The sequence below is a fragment of the Phyllobates terribilis genome, unplaced genomic scaffold, assembly GCF_046119375.1.
Source record: "Phyllobates terribilis strain yellow unplaced genomic scaffold, ASM4611937v1 Scaffold_92__1_contigs__length_6168646, whole genome shotgun sequence".
NCBI classification, from domain to species: domain Eukaryota; kingdom Metazoa; phylum Chordata; class Amphibia; order Anura; family Dendrobatidae; genus Phyllobates; species Phyllobates terribilis.
The window spans coordinates 4,802,962-4,823,306 of record NW_027362852.1 but is presented as its reverse complement, the minus strand read 5'-3'; the positions used below and the strand labels follow the sequence as shown (position 1 = coordinate 4,823,306).

General features: G+C 48.0%; 1 protein-coding gene across 2 annotated transcripts in view; it reads right to left on the bottom strand.

The window, feature by feature from the left end:
* Window positions 1-890: 890 nt before the first annotated feature.
* The window catches only part of LOC141197842 (isovaleryl-CoA dehydrogenase, mitochondrial-like), a 41,402-nt gene continuing 21,947 nt past the window's right edge, over window positions 891-20,345 (bottom strand). Inside the window, exons 1-3 of one of the 2 annotated variants that reach the window (XR_012269871.1) lie at window positions 11,127-11,203; window positions 7,067-7,139; window positions 891-1,380 (exon numbers count right to left, since the gene is read on the bottom strand). Coding sequence is in view for 1 of the 2 variants with exons in the window: in XM_073662911.1 (XP_073519012.1) it covers window positions 1,247-1,380; window positions 7,067-7,139 (207 nt within the window). In the remaining variant the exon portion in view is untranslated. Of the gene's footprint in view, window positions 1,381-7,066; window positions 7,140-11,126; window positions 11,204-20,345 lie in introns of those variants that run through there. The other variant, XM_073662911.1, reaches the window with a different exon arrangement.

Below are 20,345 nucleotides of genomic sequence, written 5' to 3'. Positions count from 1 at the left end.
TCGCTTGCTTAAAAACAAAAAATTGAGTTATATTCTTTGTAAAAATTCCAGATCTCCCCCTGATTCTGCCACAGAAGAATCAGTGATTTTTACAAGTAATTTAACTGAAATTTTCTATAATTTTTCTTAAGAGCTTATATTTTCTTAAAGCCCTTCACATAAATCCTGTAGAAAAGCAGAGTGAAGCCGACCACATACACCACAATAAGCTAAAACCGCCACTGGTGCTGATATAGTCTAATATGTCCAAAAACTCTCATACTCTGAATGTGCAGTATTTCATCAGCACTATAGGAGCTGGAACTGACTTCCTTTCACCTCCCAGCATGCATTTCTCCTGCCATTGCCTTCACTGGACTATGCAGGATGACAGACAGGACAGGAATGAAGAGATGAAGCATCCACTTTCTGTAATGCATCTCTGCTCTTACAGGGTGGGTTACACTTAGACAACCCCTTTAAGACTTACATTGGTGACAGGTCACTAATGTATGATTGGTGAGGGTGAGACACCCGGGACTCCCACCAGTCAGCTGTTCCTGATGTCGGCGGCGTCACAAAACTGCTCAGTTATGGATCTGCACAGCGCCTGTATAGTGGCCGCGGCCGGTACTGCACATCCGCCCCCTATTCAAATCAATAGCAGGTGGAGTGCAGTGCCCGGTGGAGTGCAGTGCCCGGTCGCACCCACTGTGCAGCTCTGTAACTGATCAGTCCTGGCCGCTGACACCAGGAACAGCAGATTGGCGGGGGTGCAGAGTGTCGCACCCCCACCGATCAGACATTGATGACCTATACTAAGGATAAGTCATCAATGTTAAATGTTTAAGTCCCAGACAACTCCTTTAACAGGCTGTAGATATCACTATAGACAGCACTGGGGAAAATAATGACAGATGATTGACGTATGCTTTATTTGTTCCTGGAGCAATACACAGACTCCATAAACAGTGATCAGTGGGGGTGATCAGAGCCCCCCATCTCTTGGATATAACTATACGGTTCATGGTTTCATGTCCCCGGTATAAGAATCTTCACATTCACTTGATAAAGAGTCGGTAGACAGAGCACTGGACCGGTCCGGTCTCCTAACAGTCCAGTCTGTGCGGCCACGAGGCTCGCAGCTACGAGGTAAGTGTTTTAGGCAGTGAGTGCCCATCGCTCCTCATCCACCCGGGTGCAGAGAGATTTTTGCGGATTGAGTTCGGAGTTAGAGCCATGATCGGTGATCTCCAAGGTCGGCAGGTTACTTGTACAGAGCATTGAAGGCTCTTCCTATGACCAGTCTCCGAACCTCGGTAGTACCAGCCCCTATTTCATAAAGCTTGGCATCACGAAGGAAGCGGCCCATCGGGTAGTCGTTTATATAGCCATTGCCCCCTGTGGAGAAATAAACATTTATAAAAGAACAGTGAACATGGGGTGGTCTCAGTCTTCATGGGTAAAATTGCAAAATACGGTAAAAACTTTTCAATTTACTTCTTATTAAAAATCCTCTCAGACCTAGAGAAGAGAGATATTTTTAGGTCACCAGCCACCTCTGCCAGTCTGTCAGAGGTGGTCGGTCTCCTAGGGAAGGAGTGCTGTCCGCTCTGGATCCGGCCGGCTTCATTATGCCTCTGTCCTCTGATTCTCCAGGAGGGAAGGCTGCTTCTGATTGCAGCACTGGAGAGCGCACAGGACGGGTGGCACCTCTGGTCCGAACTGTCAATCATCAGGAGCAAGCAGGAAGCCAGAGGATGGGGAGCAGAGGACGGGAAGAACCTTTTAATGGGAATCTGTCAGCAGGATTGTCTATGTAATCTGAGATCAGAATAATGTCCGGCCAGATTCCAGCAATGTGTTACTACAGGGCTGTGTGCTGCTGTATCAATAAAATCAGTCTTAAATCAGCAGGATATTATCATTACAGCACTAGGTGTCTGATCAGCAGCTTTCTATCAATATATAGTGTACACAGGAAGGTGCCAATCAGTAGTGTGGGTGGGGTTATACACAGCTGCCAATCAGTGCTGTGGGCGGGGGTTATACACAGCTGCCAATCAGTGCTGTGGGCGGGGGTTATACACAGCTGCCAATCAGTGGTGTGGGCGGGGGTTATACACAGCTGCCAATCAGTGGTGTGGGCGGGGGTTATACACAGCTGCCAATCAGTGGTGTGGGCGGGGGTTATACACAGCTGCCAATCAGTAGTGTGGGCGGGGGTTATACACAGCTGCCAATCAGTAGTGTGGGCGGGGGTTATACACAGCTGCCAATCAGTGGTGTGGGCGGGGGTTATACACAGCTGCCAATCAGTGGTGTGGGCAGGGGTTATACACAGGAAGGTGCCAATCAGTAGTGTGGGTGGGGTTATACACAGCTGCCAATCAGTGGTGTGGGCGGGGGTTATACACAGCTGCCAATCAGTGGTGTGGGCGGGGGTTATACACAGGAAGGTGCCAATCAGTAGTGTGGGTGGGGTTATACACAGCTGCCAATCAGTGGTGTGGGCGGGGGTTATACACAGCTGCCAATCAGTAGTGTGGGTGGGGTTATACACAGCTGCCAATCAGTGGTGTGGGCAGGGGTTATACACAGCTGCCAATCAGTAGTGTGGGTGGGGTTATACACAGCTGCCAATCAGTGGTGTGGGCGGGGGTTATACACAGCTGCCAATCAGTGGTGTGGGCAGGGGTTATACACAGCTGCCAATCAGTGGTGTGGGCGGGGGTTATACACAGCTGCCAATCAGTGGTGTGGGCGGGGGTTATACACAGCTGCCAATCAGTGGTGTGGGCGGGGGTTATACACAGCTGCCAATCAGTGGTGTGGGCGGGGGTTATACACAGCTGCCAATCAGTGGTGTGGGCGGGGGTTATACACAGCTGCCAATCAGTGGTGTGGGCGGGGGTTATACACAGCTGCCAATCAGTGGTGTGGGCGGGGGTTATACACAGCTGCCAATCAGTGGTGTGGGCAGGGGTTATACACAGCTGCCAATCAGTGGTGTGGGCAGGGGTTATACACAGCTGCCAATCAGTGGTGTGGGCGGGGGTTATACACAGCTGCCAATCAGTGGTGTGGGCGGGGGTTATACACAGCTGCCAATCAGTGGTGTGGGCGGGGGTTATACACAGCTGCCAATCAGTGGTGTGGGCGGGGGTTATACACAGCTGCCAATCAGTGGTGTGGGCGGGGGTTATACACAGCTGCCAATCAGTGGTGTGGGCGGGGGTTATACACAGCTGCCAATCAGTGGTGTGGGCGGGGGTTATACACAGCTGCCAATCAGTGGTGTGGGCGGGGGTTATACACAGCTGCCAATCAGTGGTGTGGGCGGGGGTTATACACAGCTGCCAATCAGTGGTGTGGGCGGGGGTTATACACAGCTGCCAATCAGTGGTGTGGGCAGGGGTTATACACAGCTGCCAATCAGTGGTGTGGGCGGGGGTTATACACAGCTGCCAATCAGTGGTGTGGGCGGGGGTTATACACAGCTGCCAATCAGTGGTGTGGGCGGGGGTTATACACAGCTGCCAATCAGTGGTGTGGGCAGGGGTTATACACAGCTGCCAATCAGTGGTGTGGGCGGGGGTTATACACAGCTGCCAATCAGTGGTGTGGGCGGGGGTTATACACAGCTGCCAATCAGTGGTGTGGGCGGGGGTTATACACAGCTGCCAATCAGTAGTGTGGGCGGGGGTTATACACAGCTGCCAATCAGTAGTGTGGGCGGGGGTTATACACAGCTGCCAATCAGTGGTGTGGGCGGGGGTTATACACAGCTGCCAATCAGTGGTGTGGGCAGGGGTTATACACAGGAAGGTGCCAATCAGTAGTGTGGGTGGGGTTATACACAGCTGCCAATCAGTGGTGTGGGCGGGGGTTATACACAGCTGCCAATCAGTGGTGTGGGCGGGGGTTATACACAGGAAGGTGCCAATCAGTAGTGTGGGTGGGGTTATACACAGCTGCCAATCAGTGGTGTGGGCGGGGGTTATACACAGCTGCCAATCAGTAGTGTGGGTGGGGTTATACACAGCTGCCAATCAGTGGTGTGGGCAGGGGTTATACACAGCTGCCAATCAGTAGTGTGGGTGGGGTTATACACAGCTGCCAATCAGTGGTGTGGGCGGGGGTTATACACAGCTGCCAATCAGTGGTGTGGGCAGGGGTTATACACAGCTGCCAATCAGTGGTGTGGGCGGGGGTTATACACAGCTGCCAATCAGTGGTGTGGGCGGGGGTTATACACAGCTGCCAATCAGTGGTGTGGGCGGGGGTTATACACAGCTGCCAATCAGTGGTGTGGGCGGGGGTTATACACAGCTGCCAATCAGTGGTGTGGGCGGGGGTTATACACAGCTGCCAATCAGTGGTGTGGGCGGGGGTTATACACAGCTGCCAATCAGTGGTGTGGGCGGGGGTTATACACAGCTGCCAATCAGTGGTGTGGGCAGGGGTTATACACAGCTGCCAATCAGTGGTGTGGGCAGGGGTTATACACAGCTGCCAATCAGTGGTGTGGGCGGGGGTTATACACAGCTGCCAATCAGTGGTGTGGGCGGGGGTTATACACAGCTGCCAATCAGTGGTGTGGGCGGGGGTTATACACAGCTGCCAATCAGTGGTGTGGGCGGGGGTTATACACAGCTGCCAATCAGTGGTGTGGGCGGGGGTTATACACAGCTGCCAATCAGTGGTGTGGGCGGGGGTTATACACAGCTGCCAATCAGTGGTGTGGGCGGGGGTTATACACAGCTGCCAATCAGTGGTGTGGGCGGGGGTTATACACAGCTGCCAATCAGTGGTGTGGGCGGGGGTTATACACAGCTGCCAATCAGTGGTGTGGGCGGGGGTTATACACAGCTGCCAATCAGTGGTGTGGGCAGGGGTTATACACAGCTGCCAATCAGTGGTGTGGGCGGGGGTTATACACAGCTGCCAATCAGTGGTGTGGGCGGGGGTTATACACAGCTGCCAATCAGTGGTGTGGGCGGGGGTTATACACAGCTGCCAATCAGTGGTGTGGGCAGGGGTTATACACAGCTGCCAATCAGTGGTGTGGGCGGGGGTTATACACAGCTGCCAATCAGTGGTGTGGGCGGGGGTTATACACAGCTGCCAATCAGTGGTGTGGGCGGGGGTTATACACAGCTGCCAATCAGTGGTGTGGGCGGGGGTTATACACAGCTGCCAATCAGTGGTGTGGGCAGGGGTTATACACAGCTGCCAATCAGTGGTGTGGGCGGGGGTTATACACAGCTGCCAATCAGTGTTGTGGGCGGGGGTTATACACAGCTGCCAATCAGTGGTGTGGGCGGGGGTTATACACAGCTGCCAATCAGTGGTGTGGGCGGGGGTTATACACAGCTGCCAATCAGTGGTGTGGGCGGGGGTTATACACAGCTGCCAATCAGTAGTGTGGGCGGGGGTTATACACAGCTGCCAATCAGTGGTGTGGGCGGGGGTTATACACAGCTGCCAATCAGTGGTGTGGGCAGGGGTTATACACAGCTGCCAATCAGTGGTGTGGGCGGGGGTTATACACAGCTGCCAATCAGTGGTGTGGGCGGGGGTTATACACAGCTGCCAATCAGTGGTGTGGGCGGGGGTTATACACAGCTGCCAATCAGTGGTGTGGGCAGGGGTTATACACAGCTGCCAATCAGTGGTGTGGGCAGGGGTTATACACAGCTGCCAATCAGTGGTGTGGGCGGGGGTTATACACAGCTGCCAATCAGTAGTGTGGGTGGGGTTATACACAGCTGCCAATCAGTGGTGTGGGCGGGGGTTATACACAGCTGCCAATCAGTGGTGTGGGCGGGGGTTATACACAGCTGCCAATCAGTGGTGTGGGCGGGGGTTATACACAGCTGCCAATCAGTGGTGTGGGCGGGGGTTATACACAGCTGCCAATCAGTGGTGTGGGCGGGGATTATACACAGCTGCCAATCAGTGGTGTGGGCGGGGGTTATACACAGCTGCCAATCAGTAGTGTGGGCGGGGGTTATACACAGCTGCCAATCAGTAGTGTGGGCGGGTGTTATACACAGCTGCCAATCAGTGGTGTGGGCGGGGGTTATACACAGCTGCCAATCAGTAGTGTGGGCGGGGGTTATACACAGCTGCCAATCAGTAGTGTGGGCGGGGGTTATACACAGCTGCCAATCAGTAGTGTGGGCGGGGGTTATACACAGCTGCCAATCAGTAGTGTGGGCGGGGGTTATACACAGCTGCCAATCAGTAGTGTGGGCGGGTGTTATACACAGCTGCCAATCAGTGGTGTGGGAGGGGTTATACAGGGCTAAGCATTTAGAGCTCTGCAGCAGAGAAAACTGTTTTTGTATCAAAAATGACACATCGCTGGAATCAGGGTCTCTGCCCCTCCACCATGCTGCTCTCCGATTATATAACAAAAACCTACTTAAAGATTCCCTTAAAGTGAATACAGGCAACAATCTAAACCTGACACCTTTACTTGCACAAATCGCAACGCTTGTCAACACTGAATTCCTAAACATTGGAGATGCCTATATATGAAAACACAGCGGTGGTGGTGCGCTTGCTCCCAGAGCCATCCCAGTCTTTTCATACAGGTGAAGACACATAGGGCAAGTTTCATTTGCAGTTAAAATTTAAAGTCATTTTCTCATTTTTTTTTTTTTTTACATCTTGGATCATTACTTGATGGGGTTTTTTTTGCACCAAAATAATTCTTCAAAATGGCGCACACAGTACAATGAATTCTTTATTTTCGTCTTTAATCTTTTTTTTTTTGTGACTTTAATGAAAAAAAAATTGGATGCTCCTCTAACACAGCGCAAAATTTTGTGCGAGAAATGTATCATATAAAATCAATTATGGAGGTTATATTTTTCGGGCACAGAGTTTGCTCAATTGATGAATCGGCTGAAAACATTAGGCAAAAAAACCCCAAAAAAAACCCCCACAGCCGTAATGGTGATCGCTTTGTGTTGTGGACTGCTGGAAACATCGAGGGCAAAACTGAAGAATAAATATGTATCAGTAGTGCTGGTGGATTTAGGTGTTGGCCAAAAGGCACAGGTTAGACTCTCCTTACCTAGACACTGAATACCATCGAGGGCCACTTGGGTAGCAGATTCAGCAGAGTAAAGGATAACGCCAGCACAATCCTGTAAGTAAATGACATGTTCCCAATTTATCACATACAATAACCAGAATTGAAGAAGAACAAAAATTCTACTTTAAAGAGGACATGTCACCAAGTCAGAAGTGACCAGTGTTTGCCCTTACTTTATTCCCGCTGCTCCCCCGAGTATTACACTTTTTCATTTTTTTAAATCCACCATACGGTTGCAGAGATATGGGCCTTTTTATTTAGTGTTGATTGTGTGTAATCTTTATAAGGGGGCGTGGCCCACAGGATAATTATGCAGAGCAGCCTAAAGACACGCCCCTGAGGATCCTGTGAGCCACGCCCCCTTTGATATAGATCATAAAATTTAGCAGTAAGTAAAAAGGCCCATATCTCTGGAACAGTATGGCAGATTTAAAAAAAAATAAAAAATCATGTTCAGGGAAGAAGTAGGAATACAATAAAAGAAAGAAAGAAAAAAAAAAGCTCCCTTTTCATCTAAAGACAGGTCAATGTTTAATAAGACCCCTCTTCGGTGGGGTCTCCTCTTCGGTGGGGTCTCCTCTTCGGTGGGGTCTCCTCTTCGGTGGGGTCTCCTCTTGGGTCTCCTCTTTGGTGGGCCTCCTCTTGGGTCTCCTCTTCGGTGGGGTCTCCTCTTTGGTGGGGTCTCCTCTTTGGTGGGTCTCCTCTTCGGTGGGTCTCCTCTTGGGTCTCCTCTTCGGTGGGTCTCCTCTTCGGTGGGGTCTCCTCTTCGGTGGGGTCTCCTCTTCGGTGGGGTCTCCTCTTCGGTGGGGTCTCCTCTTTGGTGGGTCTCCTCTTGGGTGGGTCTCCTCTTGGGTCTCCTCTTCGGTGGGGTCTCCTCTTCGGTGGGGTCTCCTCTTTGGTGGGTCTCCTCTTGGGTCTCCTCTTCGGTGGGTCTCCTCTTCGGTGGGGTCTCCTCTTCGGTGCCAATTCTGGTGTTCTTAACAGAAGCATACAGTCTAGATCACGTGAAGTCATTATCGGTCTTTACTCCTCTTTGGTCAGACCTCATCTGGAATACTGTGTACAGTTTTGGGCACCACATTTTAAAAAAGACATCGACAAACTGGAGCAAGTTCAGAGAAGAGCGACCAGAATGGTGACTGGTCTGCAAACCATGTCCTATGAGGAACGGTTGCAGGATTTGGGAATGTTTAGCTTGCAAAAAAGAAGACTGAGAGGAGACTTAATAGCTGTCTACAAATATGTCAAGGGCTGTCACATTGTAGAAGGATCATCTTTATTCTCATTTGCACAAGGAAAGACTAGAAGCAATGGGATGAAACTAAATGGGAGGAGACACAGATTAGATATTAGAAAAAACTTTTTGACAGTGAGGATGATCAATGAGTGGAACAGGCTGCCACGAGAGGTGGTGAGTTCCCCTTCAATGGACGTCTTCAAACAGAGGCTGGACAGACATCTGTCTGAGATGATCTAGTGAATCCTGCTTTGAGCAGGGGGTTGGACCAGATGACCCAGGAGGTCCCTTCCAACTCTACTATTCTATGATTCTATGATTCACATGCTGTTGTGCAAATGGAATAGACAATAGATGGAAATTATTGGCAATTATCAAGACACCCTCAATAAAGGAGTGGTTCTGCAGGTGGGGACCACAGACCACATCTCAGTACCAGTGCTTTCTGGCTGATGTTTTGGTCACTTTTCAATGTTGGTTGTGCTTTCACACACGTGGTAGCATGAGACGGACTCTACAACCCACAGAAGTTGCTCAGGTAGTGCAGCTCATCCAGGATGGCACATCAGTGAGAGCTGTGGCAAGAAGGTTTGCTGCATCTGTCAGCGTAGTGTCCAGAGGCTGGAGACACTACCAGGAGACAGGCCAGTACACCAGGAGACGTGGAGGGGGCCGTAGGAGGGAAACAACCCAGCAGCAGGACCGCTACCTCCGCCTTTGTGCAAGAAGCAACAGGAGGAGCACTTCCAGAGCCCTGCAAAATGACCTCCAGCAGGCCACAAATGTGCATGTGTCTGCACAAACTGTTAGAACTGACTCCATGAGGGTGGTATGAGGGCCCGACGTCCACACATGGGGGTTGTGCTCACAGCCCAACACTGTGCAGGACGCTTGGCATTTGCCACAGAACACCAGGATTGGCAAACTCGCCACTGGCTCCCTGTGCTCTTCACAGATGAAAGCAGGTTCACACTGAGCACATGTGACAGACGTGACAGAGTCTGGAGACGCCGTGGAGAGCGATCTGCTGCCTGCAACATCCTTCAGCACGACCGGTTTGGCAGTGGGTCAGTAATGGTGTGGGGTGGCATTTCTTTGAAGGGCCGCACAGTCCTCCATGTGCTCGCCAGAGGTAGCCTGACTGCCATTAGGTACCGAGATGAGATCCTCAGGCCCCTTGTGAGACAATATGCTGGTGCAGTGGGCCCTGAGTTCCTCCTAATGCAGGACATTGCAGTGTGTATTTTCTTATGTCCATGTATTTACTACTAAAAGTAATTTTTTACATTTAGATTTCATTTTTCACTGGTTATTACAGACTTATTGCTTCCCTGCACATTCAAGTTTCATGTTTTCTTTGGGCATAGATCAGCTAAAAGGCACTCAGGAAAAAAAAACAGATGAAAGATCTACAAACTCTCCCTTAAGACTGTCAGAAGGAGCTCACTGATAGATTCTCAGTTAGCTAATTTTGCAGCCAGGAATAGACAGTGCAGCACAGATGCTACAGAACGCAACATTTTTAATGAAACTCAATAACGGAAATCAATTTTAGCCCCAAATACTTGCATTAAAGTAAAAAAAACAAATGGCCGCAAAGCAGGACAACCGCTTTAACTCCTTACCAACATCTGCCGTACATGTATGGTATAAGTCAGTAGCGGGTGCATGGAGCAGAGTCAGCTCGCCCCGTACATGGCAGATAATGGCTGTGACAAACAACCAGGACCTGCCTCTAAGAGCTGCGAGTGGAGCGAAGATCTGCCCACCACTGTTAACCTGTTCAGTGCTGCTGTCAATCTCTAACAGCAGCATTAACAGCGCGCCGGCATTGGGACGCATCGTTCCATGCGCCCACCGGCGCTCCTGTGACGCGATCACAGGGCACACACGGACTGCTATGACATCCGGGGGTCTGCTGAAGCCTCCATGCCTGTCATCATAAAGCTTCATTTGGGCTGTAAAGAAGAAAGTGATTTTGCTATATGGAGCATTACTGTGGTATCGCTGTATATAGCACAAGCAATCAGATGATGTATACAAATGCAGTGAAAATTTAAAAAAAAAAAAAAAGTCTAAAATATTAAAACCCCACACGTTCAACTCACCTCCCACTAAAAATAAAGATAATAAAAATATACACATTTGTGGTATGGTCTCTTTCAGAGAAATACAATCTATCCAAATATAAAAAACAAACGATCAGTGAACACAGAAAAAAATTCAAAAAGACAAAATTGCATTTTTTTCGTTCGCCACAATACTGCAGAAAACCCTGTAAGAAGCGATGACCATGTCATATGTGTCCCAAAATGTTATCAATAAAGTCCTCTTGCCCTTCAAAAAATAAGCCCCCACACAGCTCCATCAACCCGAAAAACGAAAATGTTACGGGTCTCAGAAAAACTCTTGGAGAAGTTTGGTGTTGCTGTAATCACACTGAGGAGTAGGATCCTATTACCAGGTCATTTTCACCACACTATGTACGCCGTTAAAACCGTTCCCAGAAAAACAGGGTCAGGCTTTTTTTTTCGCACTTTTACTGCACTTGGAATGTTTTTCCCGTTTTCTAGTACTATGTGGTAAATGAATGGTGGGATTTATAAGTACCGCTCATCCTACAAAATAACAAGACCTCACACTATGTGGACAGACATTAAAAAGTTATAGCCCTTGGAAAAAGCCAAGGAAAAAACAGAAAAAACCATCAATTGGTTCTGTTGGGAAGAGGTAAAGCTGAAGAAACACATGTAACAGCAGAATATGGAGGAAGGTGAGATATCACCGGCTGGTGGATACTACCTGCTCCATCGCTGGCAGAGTAACCCATCCCCATGGTGGCCGCTGAGATCTTCTCTTGTAGAAACGGATCCAAAATCTATAAAACATGGGGAACAGTCAGCAGAGGGTTTGGTGATTGGCTCATATTGGCGATATACCCAGGGGCATTACTGGGCACAGGGAAGATTGGGAATGAATAGGATTGGCTGTTAGATATGTGATCTCTTCAATTAAAGGGGATGTCTAGTTGGAACAAGTTCTCACTGATCTCTGGATGACTCTTAGATCGGTGGGTTTGGCCGCTATGACCCAATCAGCAGAACAGCACTTATAGATAGAAGTGAGCGAAGTGCAAATGTTCAGCCGCCGGTCCGTTCATTCTCTATGGGGGGCGCTGTACTCAGCTTTCTCCTGCATAGAGAATGAATGGAGCGGTGGTCCGGGGAGGTACTAGCAGGGATTAGTTGGGTTCCCAGCAGATCTAGAAGTTGTCACTTATCATGTGTTGGGGAATAATGACTTCTCCTCTGATAAATGTGCTGATTCCTGTCAGTTGTGGTCGCTGAGTGCGTGTGATGGGATGTGGCTCCGTCCGTTATATTATATCACGTCTTATACCTATAATCTCGCTGATCGCAGGTGTCTGTCTTCACACTCAGATGAGATGGAACAAACTGACCATATAGAACTTTTTTTTTTTCTTCAAATTCAAACCGAGCAATCCTATTGGCTGAGTATGAATGCAGTTACCATGGTGACAGAAGTAGCTGCAGATTTAAAGGGACAAGATACTAATATTGTACTAAAGTGTATTTTATTATATACTTCACATAACTGACTGGGTACACCTTGGTGCTGGTGGGATGGCTTTTTTTTTAATCAAACAACATGTTTACTAAGTACCCTATATTATATATATTTCCTATTGCTTTTTACTTACTTATAGCAGGGTATATGTTCATATTGTTTCTATCCTAAGTTTGTCTATTTTCTAATAAAGACATGACCAGTCCTCTTTAGAATTTTATAGTGACCCCATTGAGGTCATGGACTGATATTGGGGATTGCAGAGTTGGGGCAAGGTGTTGGTGCTAAGTAAGTGACATCAAATGAAGGCTATGGTGCATATGACTCGCCCCCTGGGCCGTGGGGCACTCGGATCCGGGCAGTAGGGGAACGATGGGAGTAGTAGTGGCAACTCGGTTCCGTGGCTCAGGGTGGTCAGGCCAGTGGTAGTCCGTTATGTGCTGATGTTTATGTCCGACTACGCCACCCGTGGATTTGCGGTTATTAGGAACCGCCGCTGCATGCAGACCGCTGGGGCTGATGAGGTGTGCAGCTAGGGTAGTGTGACTCCCCACGGGAAGAGTGCGGCCCCAGGGCAGTATAGTGGATGGTGGGAGTGATGGTAGTGAGGGTCCCAGTGCTGATAGTGCTGGAGAAGCAAGGAGCACACAGACAACAGGTTGCAGTCCAGGGTCTTTACTAGAACAGGTAAATTGACCCATAAACAGTCCCGGCTAGGAGGGGGACCTGGATGTCTGAGAGTAACGGGGAAATTGGCCCTGGTCAGGGTGAGGGTGTAGGCCTACCGTGCTTTCTGCGCTCCTTCTGGCTATCTCCTCCTGATAGGGTAACAGCCCACGTTTCCGAGCTTTCCGTGTATTCTCGCCTGTATGGCCTGCGACGTGGGTTCCTTTCTGCTCCCAGCCTTGTACGGCTTTACTGGTCCCTTCGGTTGTGGCAGGGCCTCCAGGCTTCTTAGGCCAAGGAATATACAGTCCCTTGCGGACTGGTTCTCTGCTGGGGGATGTGGAATCCTTCCAGCCTCAGACACCAAAGTCTGGTAAGGTCAGTCTCTGATTTGCCAAGACAGGCTCTCTTCGCCTCTCGTCTCTGGCTGATGGCTCTCCTACTGCCACACTTCCTCTTAGGTGCAATCAACTTTCTGTCCCTGCTCCACTCTGGGACACGTCTCAGTGCTGAGACAGGCCATCCATTCTCTCTAACCCTGCCCCCAGTACCAGCTTTTATAGGGGCAGCCAGCTCCCCCTACTGGCCTGAGACAGGAGGCATTGCATGCTAATGTTCCCCTGACTAGAGAACCTCCCCCTTGCTCTCAGACACAGCTTTAATTACACTTGTGGCATCCAGGCCAGGGTGACACACATACATAGTAAATCAGTCTTGTTGTGCCACAGAAATCCTGTTCTATAACACAAAATATCTTCATATGATGAGGAGTTGTGTTGTGTTTTTCTCCATTTACATTCTAGCGTGGTGATCACATAAAATGTAAAATTCCTATTAAATAATTACTGAATGACAGTAGCCTGTATCCCTGGAGGACAAGTCATTTACCGCTTCACCAGGTTTGATGTTCTAATGCATTTAGATGTTTCAGTATTTGTATATATCTTTTTTTTCCCCCCTTAAGGGTATTCAAGCGCAGACTGTGGCAAACTTCTTCCTCGCCTTTGAAGCACAGCTTTCAATTATTCCTATCGTAAACCAGGTAAAAAGCTTCGAGCCGAGCGTGATCAGACTCCTTCAGTCCCGCAGCAGGTAAATCTGTGAACATCGCCGGCACTCCTGCTGTTCCTAGCACCGATCCCTCTATGAGCGGCTGTGCAGTAATGAAGGCAGGATTCACCCCAAACTTGCTCGTCTTTTTTTTCGATTTCCAGTTCTGGTAATTAGTGATACACATGTGTATATCCAGTGGTCAACTCAAAACCTATGTATGGAAAATCAATTGTTTGCTGTATGCATCTCATTTGTAGGATGCACACTATTCATTTCAATATGGAGCGGAGTAGGAGGAGACTTTCATTGCTGTCGCCCTTTACTTCCTCCCTGCTGATAGGAAATGCCATGCTGTTTGCTTGTGTCCTGTGATTACAGCAGCCTGCAACAGTTTTCAGCGTGCACTCCCCGGCTCAGGCATCAAGCAGTAAATGATAACATTAAAACGCTGCTACCCCTTTGTTAGTCACTTTTTTATCTTCTTCCCCTTCTACGAATGCTATAGTCCGTTATTCTAGAACTGCTCTGAAAATGGTTCTCTGGAGTGTTGGGATTTGGGTTTAGGGTGGGTTATGGGAATTGAAGTTCAGAATGATTTGATTAAAAAAAATATGAAATTAAAATTCCTCTGTTCTTGAGAAGGTCAGGAGAAAATGAAAGGATTCATCTAGTCTGTTCAGCGCTCCCAGGAGACAGGCACCAGGCGGAGGTATTAAAAGTCTTCAGAAATTTACTTAGATAAAAATCATCATAAAAAAACGATACATAGAACAACGCGTTTCGGCTATATATTGGTACAGAATAGCCTTCCTCAGGTAAGATATTGCTTTACAGTCTGTTAGAGTTATATAGTCTATATAGGTTCACTTGAATAAATTAATTAGGTTAAATGGTCAAGACCTGGTGGTTCTTCATTAGCTTAATTGCTGCTTGGTGGTTTTCAGTATGCTTGTTTCTTTTGTTGTTACAGGTATATTTGCAGTACATGATAAAATATATGGTGAAAAACACACACACATGAAAAACATTACAAACATTGATTTGCGTGTGTACAGTAGAGATGAGCGTTGTTCTACTCGAACTGTTCGCCAATCTCAAATTCGAGCTGTTTTGGGCGGTGTTCGAGCCGTTCGGCGAACACGAACAATTTGAGAAAAATTCGGCTGTTCGAGGTTATGTTCGATAACTGTTCGTGCACCAAAATCATAACTGGATTTTTTCTCAGTAATGATGAAAATTAATGTTAATACGCAGTTTGAGTGTACAGCGGGGTGGGGGGAGGGGCAGGGGATGGATCTCTGCAGGAATAATGAAGATCTCCATTTTTTTTTCTCTTTCCCGCATTTGCAGTGGGGAGGTGCAATCTGTCAGCCTATCAGCTGCGCACACACGGAGCGAAGTGCTTTTTTTCACACAAGCAAGGGCATGTGTCATTGGCAGTGTATGTCACATGTCCTTGCCCTATAAGACCAAGCCATTTTCCCCGTCGCCACCATTTTCTCACTGCTGCAGCTGCGTGTTAGACGGCACCGCTGTTGCTGTGTGCGCTATACCTTGTTAATTTCAAGCCAATTTTCGCACAAATCTACAGATAGCTTGGGAGTAGGGAATAGTTGTGATTGCAGTCCTTTTAAGGACTAGGTTACAGCATTTCCTACGACTTTTATCAGGCAGGTCTGTGCTCTTAAATAGATAGATTGTGGGAGTAAAGACTAATTGTAATTGCAGTCCTTTTCAGGACTAGGTTACATCAGTTCCTATCAGTTTTTGCCAGGCAGGTCTGTGCCAGTGCTGTGCAAGTTTTTTTCACAGCATTTGGCTGAATCTAGCAAAGCTAATCCTTTTTGGCCTATTGCAGAGTGTGTTAGTCAGTGGAGTAGCCTATCTGTGTTGCAAGATATACCACCTGTGTATAGAATACCAATTTTTTTACTGCACCTAGTGAAGTAAAATCTTTTGGGCATAGCATCATTCTATTAGTCCATCTATACTGACCTCCATCAGGTTGCAAATTAAAAATAATTTTTATCTGCATCTACCTCTGAAAAAATATTTGGGCTTCTAGCTGTGTGTGGGACTTGTTCTATTAGTCCATCTATACTGACCTCCATCAGGTTGCAAATTGAATATAATTTTTATCTGCATCTAGCTCTGAAAAAATATTTGGGCTTCTAGCTGTGTGTGGGACTTGTTCTATTAGTCCATCTATACTGACCTCCATCAGGTTGCAAATTGAATATAATTTTTATCTGCATCTAGCTCTGAAAAAATATTTGGCCTTCTAGCAGTGTGTGGGACTTGTTCTATTAGTCCATCTATACTGACCTCCATCAGGTTGCAAATTAAAAATAATTTTTATCTGCATCTACCTCTGAAAAAATATTTGGCCTTCTAGCAGTGTGTGGGTCTCATTGTATTAGGCCATCTATACCAAGCTCCACCAGCTTTGAAATTAATAATAATTTTTAGCTGCATCTAGCCCTGAAAATAATTTTTCCCAATAGTGGTAGCAATAGAAATATGGGGCGCGCGCCTGGCTAACAAAAATATACGCTTAATAACACAAAACACCAGCCTAGCGCACTGCATTAATAAGATGGCATCATCGTCTCTCCCAGTGCTAGGCCTACTACGCAGGCTAGTATTCCTGTGCCTAAAACACAATGTATGGGTCCGCGCTAGCCACTATGTTGAGGGGTATAAAGCTGCTGCTAACGCTTTATAACAATTCAATTGGCAGATTTTCACAGAGCTCTTCCACAACGCCCACCCATCGGGCAACAGTTGCCCACCCTCCCTATGGGATCTAGTGGCGAATAGTTGATGCCATTAATCAGAGCGTCAGTTGCCCCGTCAACGTGGCAAGCATACGGTAAGGCATGGGAAGAGTGGACACGACTAGTAGCAGGCAGACGGGTTGACCAATGTGAACAAGCCAGATCACAAGTCACCATAGAATTTCTCCACCAGCTAATGATGAGGGGCATATCAGGGGCGTCAGCGCAGCGGTGGCGGACCGGAGTAGCATTTCACTTCCAACTACTGAATTGGGGAGATGTGACAAAGATTCATCATCAGACAATCCATAAAAGGGTGGAAAAGGGGTCAGCCAAGTCAGGAATGTAGACGTCCCGTCCCGTGTCACTAAAACTGATTTCTCACATCTTATCCCTAACACCATTAACATGACACTCACAATTTGAAGCAACACTAATGTCTACTGCATTTGTGATCGCCTTCTTCGGGGCGCTATGTATAAGCGAATTAGTCCCTCAATCCAAAATTACCACCAGTGGACGCTTATTACACCAGGAAGTAGTCATAGCCAATAATGCAATACGTGTACGCATACACCAATCGAAAACGGTTCCAGCGGGCAGGGGTACTTGGGTACTTCTACAACCCACAAACGGTACACTGAGTCGGGTAACAATAGTAAAAACATATCTAACCATCAGATCACAAAGTAATTTCTTCGTATCACACATTGATGGAACGCCATTATCAAGATACCTGTTCCAAGCTATATTTAATAAATGCATAACATCGGCAGGGAACCACCCCAAAGATTACGGGACACACTCATTCCGCATAGGTGCGGCCACGGAAGCAGCAAGAGCAGGACTGTCAGAAACGGAAGTTCAGAGGATAGGGAGATGGCGATCCACGTGTTTGGCGAGATACATAAGACCGGACTTGTTATCCTAACGTGGTTTGTTTCTTTTACAGGTGACGATAAGCCAACAGTGTGAGTGATAGGCCACTCGTATATATATTGGGCACAAAAAAGGGCGAAAGTCCGCCCAGGCGGGAGGAAATTAGAGTTTCATAACACATATTTCAACTGGAGAGGTATTAGAGGCCTGCTATGGCCACAGGTACTAATGGAGGTAATCAAGGTAGGGAGAGAGGCAAGAGGTCCGGTCATCTTAGTTATACAGGCCGGGGGAAACAACCTAGGTCATCACAAGAGCGCATAACTAATGGCAATAATGAAACTAGACACTGAGCGCTTCAGAGAATTTTTCACAAAATTAGCTATAGTATGGTCAGAGATTGTGCCGATAGCGGTATGGCAAGGTGCGCGAGACATCACGGCCATCGAATGGACAAGGCGGGTAATAAATATTCGGATGGCAAAATTTAGAAGAGACAGAGGCGGTGTAGTGATACGACACCGACAACTGGAAGGAGATAAAGCAGGCCTCATACGGCCCGACGGTGTTCACTTAATAGATATTGGACTGGACATATTCCTGTCAGGACTCCAGGACAGAGTGGAACAAGCGTTAAGAGTGATGGGTGGGGGTCAGAGTCCTGCATACGAGTACGCTGGATCCTCCGTGGCCTGGAAATAGAAAGGACATGTTGGAGAGTTACACTTGTTGGCCAACTTGCCGGAGTGGGGACCCAGGGCATGCTGCAACAAGCTGAATTATTTTAGAAATAAAATGCCTTTCTAATGGAATGAGTATAAAGAGTTAATAAAGCTGTGACCGATCCTCACCTATCCAGTTGTAAGAGTTACATTATTGGGTTGTCCATAAAAGGGGGGCGGTAGGGGGGCTGAGCATCTGGGTTTGGTTGGGGGTCCCCACAGTCTGCCTAGGCTAGATTAATTTAAAAATTCTTATTAGATACACAGGCGGTGCAGCTTGCTTCGCAGCTGGGCTACTATGCCCAAAGTATTGCCTAGGCTAGATACAGTTAAAAATTCTACGCTGACTAGCAGACACTGAAGATTTGGAGCAGACCTCTGAGTAAACAGCTCTTCAGACTCAACCATCTGTGTTACCCCAAGCCATAGTGTATGTAGTTTCTTACAGTTAAAAGGGGGGGTGCGACCCAACCCACCTGGAATTGACGATGCCAACGTCACGTAAGACACAGCAAGGGGACTCCCAAAATTGTGGCACAGACACCACTTAACCCTAGAACGCATACCTGTGGCCTTGCAGGCCCGCCCAGTTAATTGTTTTCTATTTTCTGCAAGATTGCTTTAGTTAGAATTTTGAAACTCTAGGTATTCTTCATGTATATAGTTGTTTGTCATTTGAGTTTGAGTTATTCCATGTTATTTGCACACGGGCCTAAAGGGCCCCAGGTATGTGAAAGTGTAGATTTTTATGGTCATGCGTTCTAGGGTTAAGTGGCATCAATTGCCCCACTGTTGCTTAAAACGGTTGGTGAGGTGATTTTACCAAATCCCCAAGCTTTTAGTCTCCCAAGGATGACACAGGGGTAGAAATGTCCTTGCGAATCCATGATTTGATCATCTTTATGAACGTGAGTCTGTCTACATTCTCAGTGGACAGCCGCGTGCGCTTATCTGTCAGCACACCACCAGCAGCGCTGAACACACGTTCAGAGAGAACGCTGGCTGCATGGCATGACAAGATCTCCAAGGCGTGAGTGGCGAGCTCCGGCGATTTTTCAAGATTGGAATACCAAAATGAGCAAGGGTCCAGTGACACAGTCATGGCTTCGATGTTCACTTGGAGATTCTCCTGTACCATCCTCTCTAGGCATTGACTATGTGTCAGACTTCTTGTCTCCTGTGGCCTTGCAAAGGATGGTCTAAAAAAGTGGTGAAACGATTCCACAAAATTGCTGTTACCAGCAGATACTGTGTTACTGTTACTGTTTGAGTGATGAAGACTCGACAGTCCCACCGTTGGCAAGTTAGAACTGTGAGATTCACTACGTGCACCACTGGTGTTTTGTGGAAAAGCACATGTAAGATTCTGCAACAGATACTCCTGCATTCGTCAATACCTTTTTATGGCAGGAATTATTTCGGCAAATATACTTTTGTACCGGGGATCTAAGAGTGTGGCAACCCAGTAGTCGGGATTACTTCGAATTCTGACAATCCGGGGGTCATGTTGCAGGTAGTGCAGCAAGAAGGCACTCATGTGTCTTGCGCATCCAGAAGGACCAAGTCCTTGTTGTGTTGGTAGCGAGGTAAGAATCATGCTTCCTTCCTCTGCCCTCTCCCTCCAACCTCGCACAACAGAAATGTGATCAAGGTCTCCCTCATCTGATGAGTCTTCCATGCCCATTGCCAGTTCGTCCTCCACTTCTTCCTCGGCTCCTGCACCTTCCTCAACAGTTTGGCTGCTACCATGCGCCCTGGTTAATCCCTCTCCCCCACCCTCCCATGCCTGCCGCCTTGGTGCTGCCAACCGTCTGGACCTTGGAGATGTTATCCCTTCCGCATACGACTCCTCCTCTACTTCCTCCACCTCCTCTTGTCCCACCACCTGACTCCGAATTCTGTTTAACATGTGCTCCAGCATGTAAATCACCGTAATAGTTATGCTGATAATGGCATCGTCAGCACTAAACATCTTCGTCGCCATTTCAAGACTGTGCAGAAGGGTGCATAGGTCCCTGATCTGAGACCACTCCTCCAGCGTGATTTGCCCCACCTCTGGATCTCGTTGGCCCAGGCTATACGTCAGAACGTATTGCACCAGGGCTTGTCGGTGCTGCCACAGTCGCTGCAACATGTGCAGAGTTGAATTCCACCGTGTCGGCACATCGCATTTCAGCCGGTGAACTGGCAGGCCCAACGACTTCTGTAGAGATGTAAGTCGTTGAACTGCGGGATGCGAACGGCGGAAGTGAGCACACAGCGACCGTGCACTCTGCAGAAGGCCATCTAGTCCGGGATAATGGGCTAAAAATTGCTGGACAACCAGGTTCAACACG